At 44.5% G+C, this 15,712-nt stretch overlaps 1 protein-coding gene across 3 annotated transcripts in view; it reads left to right on the top strand.

Moving 5' to 3' along the window:
• Positions 1-15,712, top strand: part of LOC311102441 (kinesin light chain 1) — a 32,454-nt gene that overhangs the window by 2,631 nt on the left and 14,111 nt on the right. For all 3 annotated transcript variants that reach the window (XM_084143797.1, XM_084143796.1, XM_084143798.1), the window contains exons 2-7: positions 10,769-11,036; positions 11,281-11,511; positions 11,642-11,717; positions 13,313-13,541; positions 13,947-14,034; positions 14,519-14,620. In XM_084143797.1, coding sequence (XP_083999923.1) covers positions 10,770-11,036; positions 11,281-11,511; positions 11,642-11,717; positions 13,313-13,541; positions 13,947-14,034; positions 14,519-14,620 — 993 coding nt within the window. In that variant the 5' untranslated portion in view covers position 10,769. The remainder of the gene's footprint in view (positions 1-10,768; positions 11,037-11,280; positions 11,512-11,641; positions 11,718-13,312; positions 13,542-13,946; positions 14,035-14,518; positions 14,621-15,712) is intronic.

Here is a 15,712-nt window from a genome sequence, read left to right as displayed (position 1 = left end):
AGGAAGGAATATTATGTGGATATATTGAAGCAACATCTCAAGAGATCAGTCAGGAAGTTAAAGCTTGTTCGCAAATGGGTCTTCCAAATGGACAATGACCCCAAGCATACTTCCAAAGTCGTGGCAAAATGGCTTAAGGACAACTAAGTCAAGGTATTGGAGTGGCCATCACAAAGCCCTGACCTCAATCCTATAGAACATTTGTGGGCAGAACTGAAAAGACGTGTGCGAGCAAGGAGGCCTACAAACCTGACTCAGTTACACCAGCTCTGTCAGGAGGAATGGGCCAAAATTCACCCAACTTATTGTGGGAAGCTTGTGGAAGGCTACCCGAAACGTTTGACCCAAGTTAAACAATTTAAAGGCAATGCTACCAAATACTAATTGAGTGTATGTAAACTTCTGACCCACTAGGAATGTGATGAAAGACATAAAAGCTGAAATAAATCATTCTCTCTACTATTATTCTGACATTTCACATTCTTAAAATAAAGTGGTGATCCTAACTGACCTAAGACAGGGAATTTTTACTAGGATTAAATGTCAGGAATTGTGAAAAACTGAGTTTAAATGTATTTGGCTAAGGTGTATGTAAACTTCAGACTTCAACTGTATATCAGTACACTCGTAACAACCTAAGCATTACGAAACTTCTATTCGATTAAATAAACCTCACGTAAGAAATAAGCCCCCCCAAAAAAGTTGTCGACCAAATTCGACACTCTCATTGACCTCCATACAAAAACTTATTGCTTGGTGGGCGAAACAACAAAAAAACACCATCTGCTGGAGGGAGACATATTTTCTGCTGAGTTGGGCCCCTCTCTACCTCTTCCTCTCTGGGAAAGTGCACACAGCACAGAAGGAGCAAAGGAGACTAGAACAAAAAGATTAACACCTACATTCTTGCGATACAGGCATTTGGAACATTGCGCTAAAACATACATTCAAATTAATATAATTAATTCAAAATATCTGCCAGCCCTAATGAGTTGTTGACCAATGGTATTACTGTAAAGTTAACCTCCAATCAGATATCAGACCTCAGGATGTGGAGAGCAGCACAGAGAAGGCTGAATTTCTGAGAAGACGATAAACCCTCTTGCGTACAGTTGATAGGAGTCACTTCGGGGGCTGGGCTGTCCTACATCTTGTTGAACTAATTAACAAGAATAGCAGTACAGCAAATGTAAATCAGATTTCAGATAATTCATTGAAAGTTGTGTACGGTCTTTGTGTTTCTTGTGGTCTTTCTTATCCACAGAGGGCCGGTGTAGGTTTTTGTTCTAACCATGCAATAACACACCTGATTCAACTAATCATGTCTCGATTGAAGTCTATGATAAGTTGATTAGTTGAATCAGGTGTGTACTGGTTGACAAGAACAAAAGCCTAAATCCACATTGATCTCTGTGGATACGATTGGACCACACCGCTGTTATGAGTGCTACTTTCATGGATTAGTAATGATCCGTTTATTTTAATAACTTTAGGGGAGATTAATATAATACAATTGTACGTAAGAATTGTCCGTTTGTAAGTTTTGAACATTTGGAAATGAATTAAAATGTATTATTGAAGAGGTGGGCTTATTTGGAATATGCATGAGCTTAAAGGGTACATTCACCACCCATTAAGCACAGCCTGGACTTTTCACATATTTTGTCAAATATTTGTCTTATAAAAAATACTGTCATAAAGATTCACATGAGAGATTAATCTTACAATTTATCTCCACTTTTATAAAAAAAATGAGGGCAGTATATGTTAGAAATGTCTAAACTTAGATTTTGGTGGGCTTAATAGGTACACTTACCCTAGCTCCATTATCTTTTCTACATACTTAGTTTTTTGTCTTTTAAGTTTACACTGAAAGCTTTTCCCCAAAATTTTAACACTGTTTGGTCCGAAAAAAATACTTAGGCGGCCCACCCAAACTTCAATGGCAGAAAAATTCCTGCATCTAAAACCTCAAGTCCGTGAACCTGTCTGAGATGGTGGTGGTGGTGGTAACTGCCAGTGTCAGTGATTTCATGCAGAGAGGTCTGGAGGTGCCTTCCTGGCAGCTCTCTCACTTTGGCTCATTGGCTCATACAGCAGCTTTGATACCCAGTTAGTATGAGGTAAATCTCGGTAGGTCACCCGTGGTCTATTTGTTTTCTAGACATAGCCTACTGCATGCATTCAGTCCCTAAAGCCTTTCAACACCTTATTCTGCAGGATTGTGCAGGGAATCTGTTTGTTCGAGTATCCAACCGCCCCTCCACATCTCCATAACAGCACAAACCTGACTCCAGGGAAGTGCTTGTACGAGTTTAACACCCCTTTGAGGACACTGAGTCTCCCCGGGCTACGCTATAAACCAGATTTACATTTTAAACAATAACATCAAAATAATTCCCTCCCTCCCTATGGTCCTTTTTGTTCTGGGTTTCATCTGAAGAAAGAAACAAAAACTAGAGCATGAAAGTTTGATACAGAAAGAAAATTGTGTTTGTCGGTTTCATGTGTGTTTTACACCACCAGGGGTGTATGTTGTTTTATGTTACCATTAGGTGTGTAACGGTTATTAGTTTTCGGACAGCGGAAAAATCATATTCCATCAGTTACTGTTTAGTCTTTGTTTATTTGGCAAAATACACAACATTTAAAAGCAACCTATTTGTGGCCCAAGTCCAGTTTCTGTGACATCATTCACAATGTACCTGGCATTGTCTGTTGTGACAGGGATTCTTATGTTGGGCCTCAAGTAGAGGTCTAAAAAGTTGGACCCGTTACGAAATGGAGGGGCCTTGCGGTGTGTGTACTGTGAGCGAGTGAAATGGGAGCGAGGAGGGAGAGAGAGGCAGCAACCAACCGAGCCGACTTGCGCTAGTAGACTAACTTCTAGCTTGTCATAGCTAGGTTCTTTATCATCTAGTATGATTACGTAGTACCTGTCTTGACTGCATCAAACTGAGAGAAGCTAGTTGGCGAAGATAGCTAGCTAAGTTAGCTAGCCAGCTAGCTAGGCTAATTGAGTCTGCATGCGCTTTCTTCCTGTCCTACAGTTACAAATAACACCTCCATTCAGATTATTAAAGTGGAACTGACAGCGTTTTAACTACTTTGCAGATATTAAACAATCAATCATAATATCAGTCATATCAAATTCCCAGTTTATGCTACAAAACCAACTTTATAAGAGGTTTTAAAAATAGGTTCTATTTGGCTCAAAATTCCATGACGTATGGTAAGGCATTGTTGGCAGAATAGATGGATGCAGTTCATTGCATGATTAATATAATTTACCAATACATTTCTTGGTAGTCCAAAAAATATTGCTATCAGGTTGTAAGTCACAGCTGGTCTGGTACATTGTTTGCTGCCTCGACCCATTCGGGATGCATTGTTTCAGTTTCAAAATTTCTGACAAAAACAGACAAATGTAATTAATGCTGGGAATGTCAATACAATCAAATTAGCAAGGGCAATAATCACAAGTCAGTCATAACGTGGCTAATAGGCTAGCGTATCTATATGTAGCTATTTATTTAGCAAGCTAAAAACACAGACCCTTACGATAGCTAGCTAGATGCTGGGAGGATGTCATTGGATGAGTGACCGACTTTTTCCCCCTCATATTGTTTTTTCGGTGGCTACAGCTAGAGATGCAAGTCATTTGGTTAGCTAGCAAGAAATTAGAATCACTTTGCTATCTAGCTATGCTGAACTTGAATGACTTATCTAGTTAGCATATCTCTTGCATTTGAAAATTCACTCTGGCTATTTACTCCGATTTCAGAGTGTGCCAGAGCGCAGAATAACTGATGATTTTACAAATGTGTAACACCCGCTGAATATGACCGGTGTCAGTAAACGTCAGCAAAAAAAGTAATTAAAATAAAATGTATTTATAAAGCCCTTTATACATCAGCAGATGTCACAAAGTGCTATACAGAAACCCAGCCTAAAACCCCAAACAGCAAGCAATGTAGATGTAGAAGCAGGTGGCTAGGAAAAACTACCTAGAAAGGCAGGAACCTAGGAAGAAACCTATAGAGGAACCAGGCTCTGAGGGGTGGAGGAAGAAACCTAGAGAGGGACCAGGCTCTGAGGGGTGGAGGAAGAAACCTAGAGATGAACCAGGCTCTGAGGGGTGGAGGAAGAAACCTAGAGATGAACCAGGCTCTGAGGGGTGGAGGAAGAAACCTAGAGATGAACCAGGCTCTGAGGGGTGGAGGAAGAAACCTAGAGATGAACCAGGCTCTGAGGGGTGGAGGAAGAAACCTAGAGATGAACCAGGCTCTGAGGGGTGGAGGAAGAAACCTAGAGAGGAACCAGGCTCTGAGGGGTGGCCAGTCCTCTTCTGGCTGTGCTGGGTGGAGATAGTACATGGCCATTAAGGCCAGATTGTTCTTCAATATGTTCAAACGTTCATAGATGACCAGCAGGGTCATTCAGAGGTCGAGACAGCAGGTGTGATCGAGAGAGTCAAAAACAGCAGGTCCGGGACAAGGTAGCACGTCCGGTGAACAGGTCAGCGTTCCATAGCCGTAGGCAGAACAGTTGAAACTGGAGTCATCAGGCCAGGTAGTCCTGAGGCATGGTCCTAGGGCTCAGATCCTCCGGGAGGGGAGGGAGAGCGAGGGATCGTACTTAAATTCACACAGAACAGGAGAATTACACCAGATATAACAGACTGACCCTAGCCCCCCGGCACATAGACTATTGCCGCATAGATACTGGAGGCTGTGACGGGGGGGGTCGGGGAACACTGTTGCCCCGTCCGACGATACCCCCGGACAGGGCCAACCAGGCAGGATATAACTCCACCCACTTTGCCAAAGCACAGCCCGACACCACTAGAGGGATATCAACAGACCACCAACTTACTACCCTGAGACAAGGCTGAGTATAGCCCACGAAGATCAACTCCACTGCACAAGCCCGAGAGGGCGCAAAACTGGACAGGAAGATCACGTCTGTGACTCAATCCACTCAAGTGACGCACCCCTCCTAGGGACGGCATGGAAGAGCACTAGTAAGCCAGTGACTCAGCCCCTGTAATAGGGTCAGAGGCAGAGAATCCCAGTGGAGAGAGGAGAGTCGGCCAGGCAGAGACAGCAAGGGCGGTTCGTCGCTCCAGTGCCTTGCCGTTCACCTTCGCACCCCTGGGCCAGACTACACTCAATCATAGGACCTACTGAAGAGATGAGTCTTCAGTAAAGACTTAAAGGTCAAGACCGAGTCTGCGTCTCTCACATGGATAGGCAGACCATTCCATAAAAATTGAGCTCTATAGAAGAAAGCCCTGACTCCAGCTGTTTGCTTAGAAATTCTAGGGACAATTAGGAGGCCTGCGTCTTGTGACCGTAGCGTACGTGTAGGTATGTACGGCAGGACCAAATTGGAGAGATGGGTAGGAGCATGCCCATGTAATGCTTTGTAGGTTAGCAGTAAAACCTTAAAATCAGCCCTAGGCTTAACAGGAAGCCAGGCTTAATATGATATTTTTTGTTGGTTCTAGTCAAGATTCTAGCAGCCGTATTTAGCACTAACTGAAGTTTATCTAGTGCTTAATCCTGGTAGCCGGACAGTAGAGCATTGCAGTAGTCTAATCTAGAAGTGACAAAAGCATGCTTTTCTGTAAAATATTTGGACAAAACTTTTCAGATTTTTGCAATGTTACGAAGATGGAAAAAAGTAACGCTGAGGTCCTTCACAGTTTTATTTGAGACGACCATCAAGATTAATTGTCAGATCCAACAGCAGATCTCTTTGTTTCTTGGGACCTAGAACTAGCATCTTTGTTTTGTCCAAGTTTAAAATAAAAATGTTTGCCACCATCCACTTCCTTATGTCTGAAACACAGGCTTACAGGGTAGGCAATTTTGGGGCTTCACCATGTTTCATCGGAATGTACAGCTGTGTCGTCCGCATAGCAGTGAAAGTTGACATTGTGTTTCCGAATGACATCACCAAGAGGTAGAATATATAGTGAAAACAATAGTGGTCCTAAAACGGAACCTTGAGGAACGCCGAAACGTACAATTGATTTGTCAGAGGACAAACCATCAACAGAGACGAACTGAAATCTTTCCGACAGATAAGATCTAAACCAGGCAAGAACTTGTAGACCAATTAGGGTTTCCAATCTCTCCAAAAGAATGTGGTGATCGATGGTGTCAAAAGCAGCACTAAGGTCTAGGAGCACAAGGACAGATGCAGAGCCTTGGTCTGACGCCATTAAAAGGTAATTTACCACCTTCACAATTGCAGTCTCAGTGCTATGATGGGGTCTAAAACCAGACTGAAGCATTTCATATACATTATTTGTCTTCAGGAAGGCAGCGAGTTGCTGCGCAACAGCTTTTTCTAAAATTTGAGGGGAATGGGAGATTCGATATAGGCTGATTTTAGTTTTTTTTACATATTCCATGTCAAGGTTACTGCCACTTTTAGTGACGGGCTAGAATTTCTGGAAGCTTGCTTCAGGGCTCGGGTATTTTCTGTTTACCAGGGAGCAAATTTGCGACTGCATCTAGGGTATTACGCAATGTAGATCCTCAGTTAGGTGGTTAACTGATTTTTGTACTCCGACATTCTTGGGTAGGTGGAGGGAGTCTGGAAGGGCATCTAGGAACCTTTGGGTTGTACAATAATTTATAGCACGGCTTTTGATGATCCTTGGTTGGAGTCTGAGTAGATTACTTGTTGCCACTGCAAACATAATAAGTTGGTGGTCCAATAGTATGACTGTGGCAATGAGTAGGTCCCGAGACATGTTGGACAAAACCCACTGAGTCGATGATGGCTCCAAAAGCCTTTTGGAGTGGGTCTGTGGACTTTTCCATGTGAATATTAAAGTCACCAAAAATTAGAATATTATCTGCCATGACTACAAGGTCCGATAGGAATTCAGGGAACTCTGTGCGAAACACTGTATACGGCCCAGGAGGCCTATAAACATTAGCTATAAAAAGTGATTGAGAGGCTGCATAGATTTCATTACTAAAAGCTCAAAAGACGAAAAATCTTTTAATTTTTTTGTAAATTGAAATTTACTGTCAAATGTTAGCAACACCTCCACCTTTTGCGGGATGCGCACGGGATATGGTCACTAGTGTAACCAGGAGGAGAGGCCTCATTTAACACAGTAAATTCATCAGGCTTGAGCCATGTTTTAGTCAGGCCAATCACATCAAGGTTATGATCAGCGATTAGTTCATTGACTATGACTGCCTTGGAAGTGAGGGATCTAACATTAAGTAGCCCTATTTTGAGATGTGAGATATCACAATCTCTTTCAATAATGACAGGAATGGAGGAGGTCTTTATTCAAGTGAGATTGCTAATGCGAACACCGCCATGTTTAGTTTTGCTCAACCTAGATCGAGGCACAGACACTGTCTCAATGGGGATAGCTGTGGTGATTTGATTAAATTAAATTGTTGCCAGCATCACAGTTAGTCACTAACGCTCTAGATAACATGTAAACAGCCTAACCAGCTCTGCTAGGGCAAGTAAAGCCGGGTGTACACTACACAATTTTGGCCTCGATTTAGTTGTCATAGACAAAGTTTTTGAGATCGGAGACAAAATCCCTAGGTCGTTGACTACTCGGGTGCGCGGCCGTCACCGATGCTCGTTTAATGTGAGCGGGTCAAAGACGCAATCCAAGGGCTACCGATCTCGTCTTTGAACAGTCCTAGACGTCCTGATATTTTTAAACAGGTTTGATTTTATCGGCACAAAATCGGCAATGCTCTTGTAATGTGAGATGTTCTGAGAACTGTGATCAGCAATAGCCAATGAGAGCTCGTCAGAGAAGAAGCCAGTAAGATGCTGTTGTTTCACATCACCCAGAATGTGTAGACTCTGGAGCAGAAGCAGTGACTACTACGGTTATGCGTTTCTACTTGACTTCAACCAAAGCCAAAGTGCCAAATCGTTACAGCTCTGAAGTTCACAAGCAATGTTATTCAATTCAAAATGTTGGCTAGATATTTCAACTCTGTATGGCAAGCATGAATGTCTGACTGAACATTTATGAGGCTGCTTTGAGCTACAGCTCATAGCTACGTTAAATGAAATCACATTGTTTTCGCGAGACAGCATGGTATTGAGAATCCTCACGACCAAGTGAAGATTCTTGTTGTGTGTGACCACTGTCTGTGCCACATCGTTTAGTGTGCGCACCACTACATTGGCAACACACAAAAAAAACTACAGGAAAAACGGTTGTTTAATGTGAGAGGCTCAGTGATTAGGATTTTGAAAGTCGTGTAATGCCCACCCGGTTTAAAATGGTCAGAGTGAGGTGTTCTCTCATTTGTCTGGAAGTAGCTAGCAAGCTAGCCAACTTTAGCTAGTTTGGGTGCTTGACTGCCATTGTAAGGAACGCTCGTATCAACCCTACCTCTCGTCCAGAGCGTCCAGTGTCAATAGTGCAGTGTGCGCTCTGAACGCTCTGAATTTACGAACAGCGTACTCTGACACGCTGGAGGCAATTTACGAACGCACCCTTAGTTGCCAATCAAATGTATTTGGAATTGATCAAATGGGCAGGCAGGCAGGACAGTTCCCATTCATTTGTCAAAATCTGGGTTGGGACAAGCATGCATTGGCAGGCAAGCAGCAGAAGGACGAGCAGGCTACTATTCCCCATCGTTTATCAGTGCAATTTTGACAGCCAACTATCTGAAAATGTTTGACAGGGTTTATCTAATGTTCCCTCGTTAGATTTGAGCTAATCTTGCTCTGGCTAGCATTAGTTGTTGATCTTGTTGTTGTGGATGTGCATAACTGAGGGTGAGAGTGTCTACCTTTTCATGGTTGTTTGACCAGTGTGGCAAAATGGTTATTTGCATAAAGGCCTACTGTAAAGCTCTGATTGGCTATGGCGCTCCGGTCTGCGTAGACTCCGGTCCTGGACGAGGCAGATGTGTTTTATTAGCTTTTATTTGCTGCAGTGTCTCTTAATTGTCCAAACGTACAGCCGCTTTCCCACTCTATGTTGATATAGAATTTTCACAAATGCCTTACTATATATACGTAATTCCCAAACATTCTATGAATTTATGAAATTACCATATCTAAATGTTCACTTGTCAGAAAATATAAAAAAAACTGGTGTCATTCTTCCTCGGGGTGTATATGAACAGATTTTAATAAGATTTCATGTTGCTAAAAAGCTGTCAGTTTCACTTTAAATAGCAGCCTACCTGTTGGCTCTTGTTCGTTGTAGCATATACTTCTCATTTAACTTTGAATTCCATCATTTTAATTCCATCTTCCATTGATTAGATAATCTCCTAACTTGCTTTGCCACACACGGAGGCTCTATGACTAGTGGTGCTTTGATGACTTGTGATTGGCCGACAACAACAACAAGCTACAAGTGCCACTGCATAGGCTATCTCGTTGAGCAGTGGAGAACATACTATTAACTTCTTATACACAACTCTGTCCATTGCCGTTTTAATCGACTGTGAAGTCAAAATGTTCCCAAACTGGAGATTTAAACGATGATAGATCCTCCAATTCTGGTTTATCGATCCCACCACTCGCCCTACCACTCGCCATCTACAGAGTTCCCGGCTGCGCCTCACAAAAGGATCGTTTGAAATCCGCCAGTTAAGATTAGAATTTTGATTACAACATGCACAGAGGCTGTAGTTGTTTTAACGGAATAGCCTACAATGTTTTTTCAGCTCATATTTACTCACGAGGCAATGGCATACAACGCAGCGTAGGCATAGCCTATAGGCCTAGTGTTGATATTTTTTTGATGAATTAATTCGTGTTTCTGATGTGAATCGGGCAGAAGGTTGCTGGTTCGAATCCTAGCCGACTAGTTAAAAATCTGTCTATATGCCTTTGAGCAAGGCACTTTTTTAAAAATTAATATGCCATTTAGCAGACGCTTTTATCCAAAGCGACTTACAGTCATGCGTGCATAATTTTTTTTGTGTATGGGTGGTCCCGGGGATCGAACCCACTACCTTGGCGTTACAAGCACCGTGCTCTACCAGCTGAGCTACAGAGGACCACTTAACCCTAATTGCATTTGGGGCGTCTGCTAAATGACAAAAATGCAAAATGTATGTGGTGGTAGTCTTTGAGCTGGACCTTTACGTCTATTCATTGAGTGTTCTAAACGTTTATTCGCCAGGTGGGAGAATGTTTTGGGAGGGGCCTGGAATTGCCAGTGACAGCGCGTCTCTCAAACATTGCAGTCTAGAATGCTCCACTGCTCCTTTTGTCCAAGCTTATTTACATCGTCAAGTCCTCAGCTAGGCTCTGTGTTTGAACTAATAGAGGAGCAGCTGTCAGAGCAGAAGGTCTTCAAATACATTTCCCAGACACTCTTCATTCTTCCTCGACTTACCATACATCAAGGTCTGTCTTCAGCACAGAAGCCCTGCCTGTATGTGTGTCATTGGTTGATAAGCACGCTTTGTGCAACAAACATACTTATTCTCCCACGCAGACACACGGAGAGGAGCATATTGACTGAGACGGGCTAGATTAAAGTGGATGTTGGAAAGGCTGTCTGATGATAAAATGTCATATGGCGCCCAGCTGTGAGGACAGAAGTTATATCAAGCAAAAGTGTCTGAGTCTCTAACACAATGGATACAGGTCAAAAGTAAACAAATATGGTGTAGGGCTAATGCATTTAGCGACAGTGAATTAAAGGGCCAGCACATTTATAATGTACTTAGGCCAGGGTATCTGTACTTCTGACAACTAAATCCATTCCTCTTCTTTGTGCCTGGTACAGGATGCGTGAGAACATGTCCACCATGGTGTGTGTGAAGGAGGAGGAGGACCCTGGGGAGAAGCTGTCTCAGGATGAGATTATCTCCAGGACCAAGCAGGTGATCCAGGGCCTGGAGGCTCTGAAGCAGGAGCACAACTCTATCTTGGAGGGCCTGCTGGGCACGCTGCGCTGCCTGAAGCAGGAAGACCAGGGTGTCCTGGTGGAGGAGAAGTCCCTCATGATCCGCAGGTCCCTGGAGATGCTGGAGCTGGGCCTGAGCGAGGCACAGGTCAGTACACTGTTTGTCTGCTACATACCTCTGGATCTGGGTGTGCTGGAGCTAGAGCCCTCTGGGATCTGATCGAATGAACCTTCAAATTAGACAGCTAGATGGAGAACCCACAGTCACCTACTACTTAAATGGTCTGAGTGTCAGAAAACCAGACTGAAACAGAGGATTATCCATTAATTTACCACCAGTGTTCTTCCTCGACCCCCCCCCCCCCCCCGTTCCCCTGCTGTGTTTGGCCCAGGTGATGATGGCGCTGTCGGGCCACCTGAGCTCTGTAGAGTCGGAGAAGCAGAAGCTGCGGGCACAGGTTCGCCGGTTGTGCCAGGAGAACCAGTGGCTGAGGGACGAGCTGGCTGGCACCCAGCAAAAGCTGCAGAAGAGTGAGCAGAGCGTGGCTCAGCTGGAGGAGGAGAAGAAACACCTGGAGTTCATGAACCAGCTGAAGAAGTACGACGAGGACCTGTCGCCATCGGTCAGTTAACCCACACCATACACAACACGCAGGCAGGCTGACGCAAACACACACACCACCGCTTTTCATCTGCCTGGTTTACTCTAAATGACAATAACAATCATCTGCCCTCTCTGTTTTCCCCTGTTAGGAGAAGGACTCTGTCTCCAGTAAAGAGAATCTGGATGATCTGTTCCCAGACGACCAGGATGACCAACCTCCTGGCAGTGAGTGTCTTCTTCCTATCCACACGTCTCTCTTCGTTCCTCACCTCCCATTCCCTCTCCTCTCTCCTTGTTCCCACTTTCCCTCCCCACTCCCTCCTATACATTGACTGGTCCCTCTTTAACTACTTTCTCCTCCTGTTGGTCTGAAAGGCCTGATCGCTGTGAGCTTTAAAGTGCTATTAGACAGAGCTGGTTGAGTGTGGAAGCAGGCCAAATGGAAATGGACCCAGTGAGCCAGATCACACAAGCACTGGGTTGGGTTCACTCCAGCAACCAGCATGTACAGGAGAGGATCTGAGGCAGAGAGACAGACAACCACTCCCCATTAAGCAGATTATTATTGACAAAATTAAACAAAAGGGATCTTACGTACATTACAATATCGTATAATGATCCTACACAGAACCACATTCAACAAATGAAGTAAGACATATCAGTAATCTACATTAGTACCCTTTAAATCCCTGCAATATGTTACATATCCAGTAATAGCTTCACCACATAGAGAGCTAATGAGATGCAGATAGGGCTGTGGAGGAGGGAGGGAGAGAGGAGCAGGATCTCTAGTCCTTTATTGTGTTTGTATTGGGATATTATTACTTTATTTTAATCCGTGTTTCTGCAGAGGGAAAGAAAGAGAGGATCAAAGGGAAGAGTGGGTAGTGCCAGGAAGCTCTCCAGACTGCGGGGAGGAACACATCATCAAATGGTCCTGGGTGCGCTCACAGTAATCCTGCTGCCACATTAAGCAGAGCTGGCTGAGATGGGGCTCTGTGTCTGTATGACAGGATCCTGGGCTGGTACTGTTATAGTGAAGTGGATTAGACTCCTCTACTGTCCTGACTGCTACCTCGTTGATAGGCTCTTAGGTCCCTATCAGTGCAATGCTGGAGTTGGTACAATGCGCCCTGGCTATGTTTTTAGGTAGTTGCAGTGCGCTGTATTTGCACTACCACTTTTTCAAGTGGATATCTTTGGCTTGGCCATGCATGTCGATAGGATTCGTCACTAGTGTGAGTGGTCTGAACACCTGGGATCAGTTTTTGCCGGCGTGACACTTTTGGTACTTCCTGTGTAAGGTCAGGATGGTACCAGTATCTAAATATTGTTTCCATGGCAAGAATGAAAACGCAAAGCAGAATAAACTATCTTGTCCTTTAAAAACCTGCTGTATGTTAAATATTGTGTGCTTTAGCTTGGAAAATAAATGTGACTCTGGATGACAACATAATGTTTGTTTCCAACATTAAGGCTGTTTTCCTAAAGAAGTTAATACCCTTCGTGTTTTGTTTCCTTGCCGCGATACTAATGATACTGATATCTTCCAGGCTCTCTTCCTGTGTGGTGGAGAGTGTTCTTACTGCAGCCCACTGTCCCTCCTTCAGAGGTGATACAGAGCTGTGGGCATCTAATGAGAAACACGATACTATTAAAAAATATATATCCTTCCTATTTAGTACGCTAGTATGGGTATTCGGACACAGCCAGTGTCTAATTTTCTCCACTCCAACATTAATAATGTGTTTGAGTGAATAGTCCATGTGAGTAATTTATGTTATGTTAACCCCTCGCCCCCCTGCTCTGTGTGTCTCCAGTCCAGCAGCCCCACGGTAGTGCGGCAGCAGCTGCGGCCCAGCAGGGAGGCTATGAGATCCCGGCCCGCCTCAGGACCCTCCACAACCTGGTGATTCAGTACGCCTCCCAGGGCCGCTATGAGGTGGCCGTGCCCCTCTGCAAACAGGCCCTGGAGGACCTGGAGAAGACCTCCGGACACGACCACCCAGATGTGGCCACCATGCTCAACATCCTGGCCCTGGTCTACAGGTCAGTCCGGGGGAGGGGCTCTGGGGTGGGGGTGGTTGGTATATTGGGTGTGAATCAATTATAGTCAATATGTTTGAAGTTATCAGTCAGCTCGTATGATAAGAGTTGTCAGCTGCTAGTTACGGGATTGGTAATGATCATTGATTGCATTGCATGTTGATTACCTGCAATACTTGATATAGGTCTATCCAAGACAAAACATTTGTCCATAAGGAAGGGTTGTGTTGGATAAAATGGTTGTTTATGTGGTGAGAGACTAGCTCCCATTGTTGAGAAACCATGGTTACGATTCCCAATGTTTTCAAACTTGTTCTTGATACACCGTGGTAATTGACCTCATTGTCAGAGAAACCACGGTAACATGCCCCATGGCTTGTCTCTCTCTTTCTCTCTCTCCTCTCTCAGGGACCAGAACAAATACAAAGAGGCAGCCAACCTGCTGAACGACGCTCTGGCCATCAGGGAGAAGACTCTGGGCAGGGACCATCCAGCGGTGAGTGATGTTTCTCATCATCTCTGTGCCTCAGCAGTATGTCTGTAACCAGCCAGGCAGGCAGGTCCACTAACTGTGTCGACCCCAACAGGCTTGTGTCTCTGACTCTCCCTGGACCTCCAGTTCCCTCAGTGCAGACTCAGAACAGCAGAGGTTAGGCTCTCTATCCCCTTTCCCCCTCCATGTGGGCACCAGACCAAGTCAAAGGTCACTGTGGTCTGGTGGGCTGAGTGATGTGCACGTGGTGGAGATTCATCCTGCTGATTGGGATACAATTACAGAGCTGTAATCACTTCCTGTTTCCCCTGTTTGTCTTCCTCTCGTCGGTCGGTCACACTTCTAACTAACTCACCAAATCAATTGCACTCTGCTGCCGTGGTTGAGTCTTGCGGTCACTCACTACTACACATGGGCACAGATGATTGAGGCTGTCCCAAGCGTGATAATTTTTCTATTACTGATTTTTTGTGTGTGTGTGTTTCAGGTGGCTGCTACACTCAACAACCTGGCTGTGCTCTACGGGAAACGGGGGAAGTACAAGGAGGCGGAACCCCTCTGCAAGCGGGCTCTGGAGATCCGGGAGAAGGTGGGTCAGAGGGCACAGGTCACCACAAGGCATTGTGGGTATGGAGTGCTAATACAGCAGAATGATCCGGATTGCTGCTCCTCTCCAAGTAAATCTTGCTCAAGTTTCAAAGGACTTTTCGGTTCTTTGGAAAGTTTTCTTCTTTGTCGAACATAATATATATTTTTTAAACTTATCTTCTGTGTATATGTTCCCCCGAGTAATCGCCCCCTCCTCTCTCAAGCCTATCTATAGTTTTGTGTTGCTCAGAGGAACTGTGACTTTGGAGAGAGTTAAGTCCTGGAAGGGGTTCATTATATTTGGCTGCGCAAAATGGGATGCTTATAAAGGAGAAGCTCAGCAGTCCTGGAGATGCAAAGTGCTGTCTATTTATCTCCCTTTCTGTTTCGCTCTCTCGCCCTGTGCCTTTTCCCCTCACGCTCCCTCTGTGCTAAGAATGACATGTCGACTCCCTCTGATGTCGACTCCTGTGCTGGAGAGCACAGAGCTTAAGGACAGCTGAGACATTTTATTTATATTCTCCACTTCAACTCTGATGATAAAGCTCTCTCTCTCTCGAGGTTAGAGATTTGCCACACAGCTTTCGCAACAGAGGAAGGAACACAGCTTTGCTGATGCAGGAGGAATTTTCCTGCAGTTCTCTCTTTTTATAGCAAGTGCTTTTCCCACTGTGTGAGCTGCCTCAGTCCTTGGTTTATTCCTGTGGGTGAAGACTAGGAGGAGGAGGAGGACGGAGGGTCTCTCTCTACAGAGTACCCCAGTAACAGGCACTAACCATGGCTCGAGTTCAAAGGCATCACTGTCCTCAATAAAATTCAATCAATATATCACCCAGACATTGCTGTCTTATATTCCTTGTTGAAATCCTATACTTCTAATGATGTTTACAGTAAACCCTTGAAATTCACCTAGAAACTTCACAGGAGAGAGGGGGAGTGAGACTTGTACACATCCAGCAGCACAGGTTGCTTTGAAATCCTCCCATTATTGATCATTCAGACAGAAACCATCAATCAGAGAGACTCTATAGTCTACCTCCTAATCAGTAAGCCTCTCAGTCGGTCACTGCATAGAAGGGAAAGAAGAGCACTC

Source organism: Coregonus lavaretus (assembly GCF_964263955.1).
Source record: "Coregonus lavaretus genome assembly, chromosome: 27".
In the NCBI taxonomy this organism is placed as follows: Eukaryota; Metazoa; Chordata; class Actinopteri; order Salmoniformes; family Salmonidae; genus Coregonus; species Coregonus lavaretus.
The sequence above is the reverse complement of the archived record's forward strand: the minus strand, read 5'-3'. Positions and strand labels throughout refer to the sequence as shown.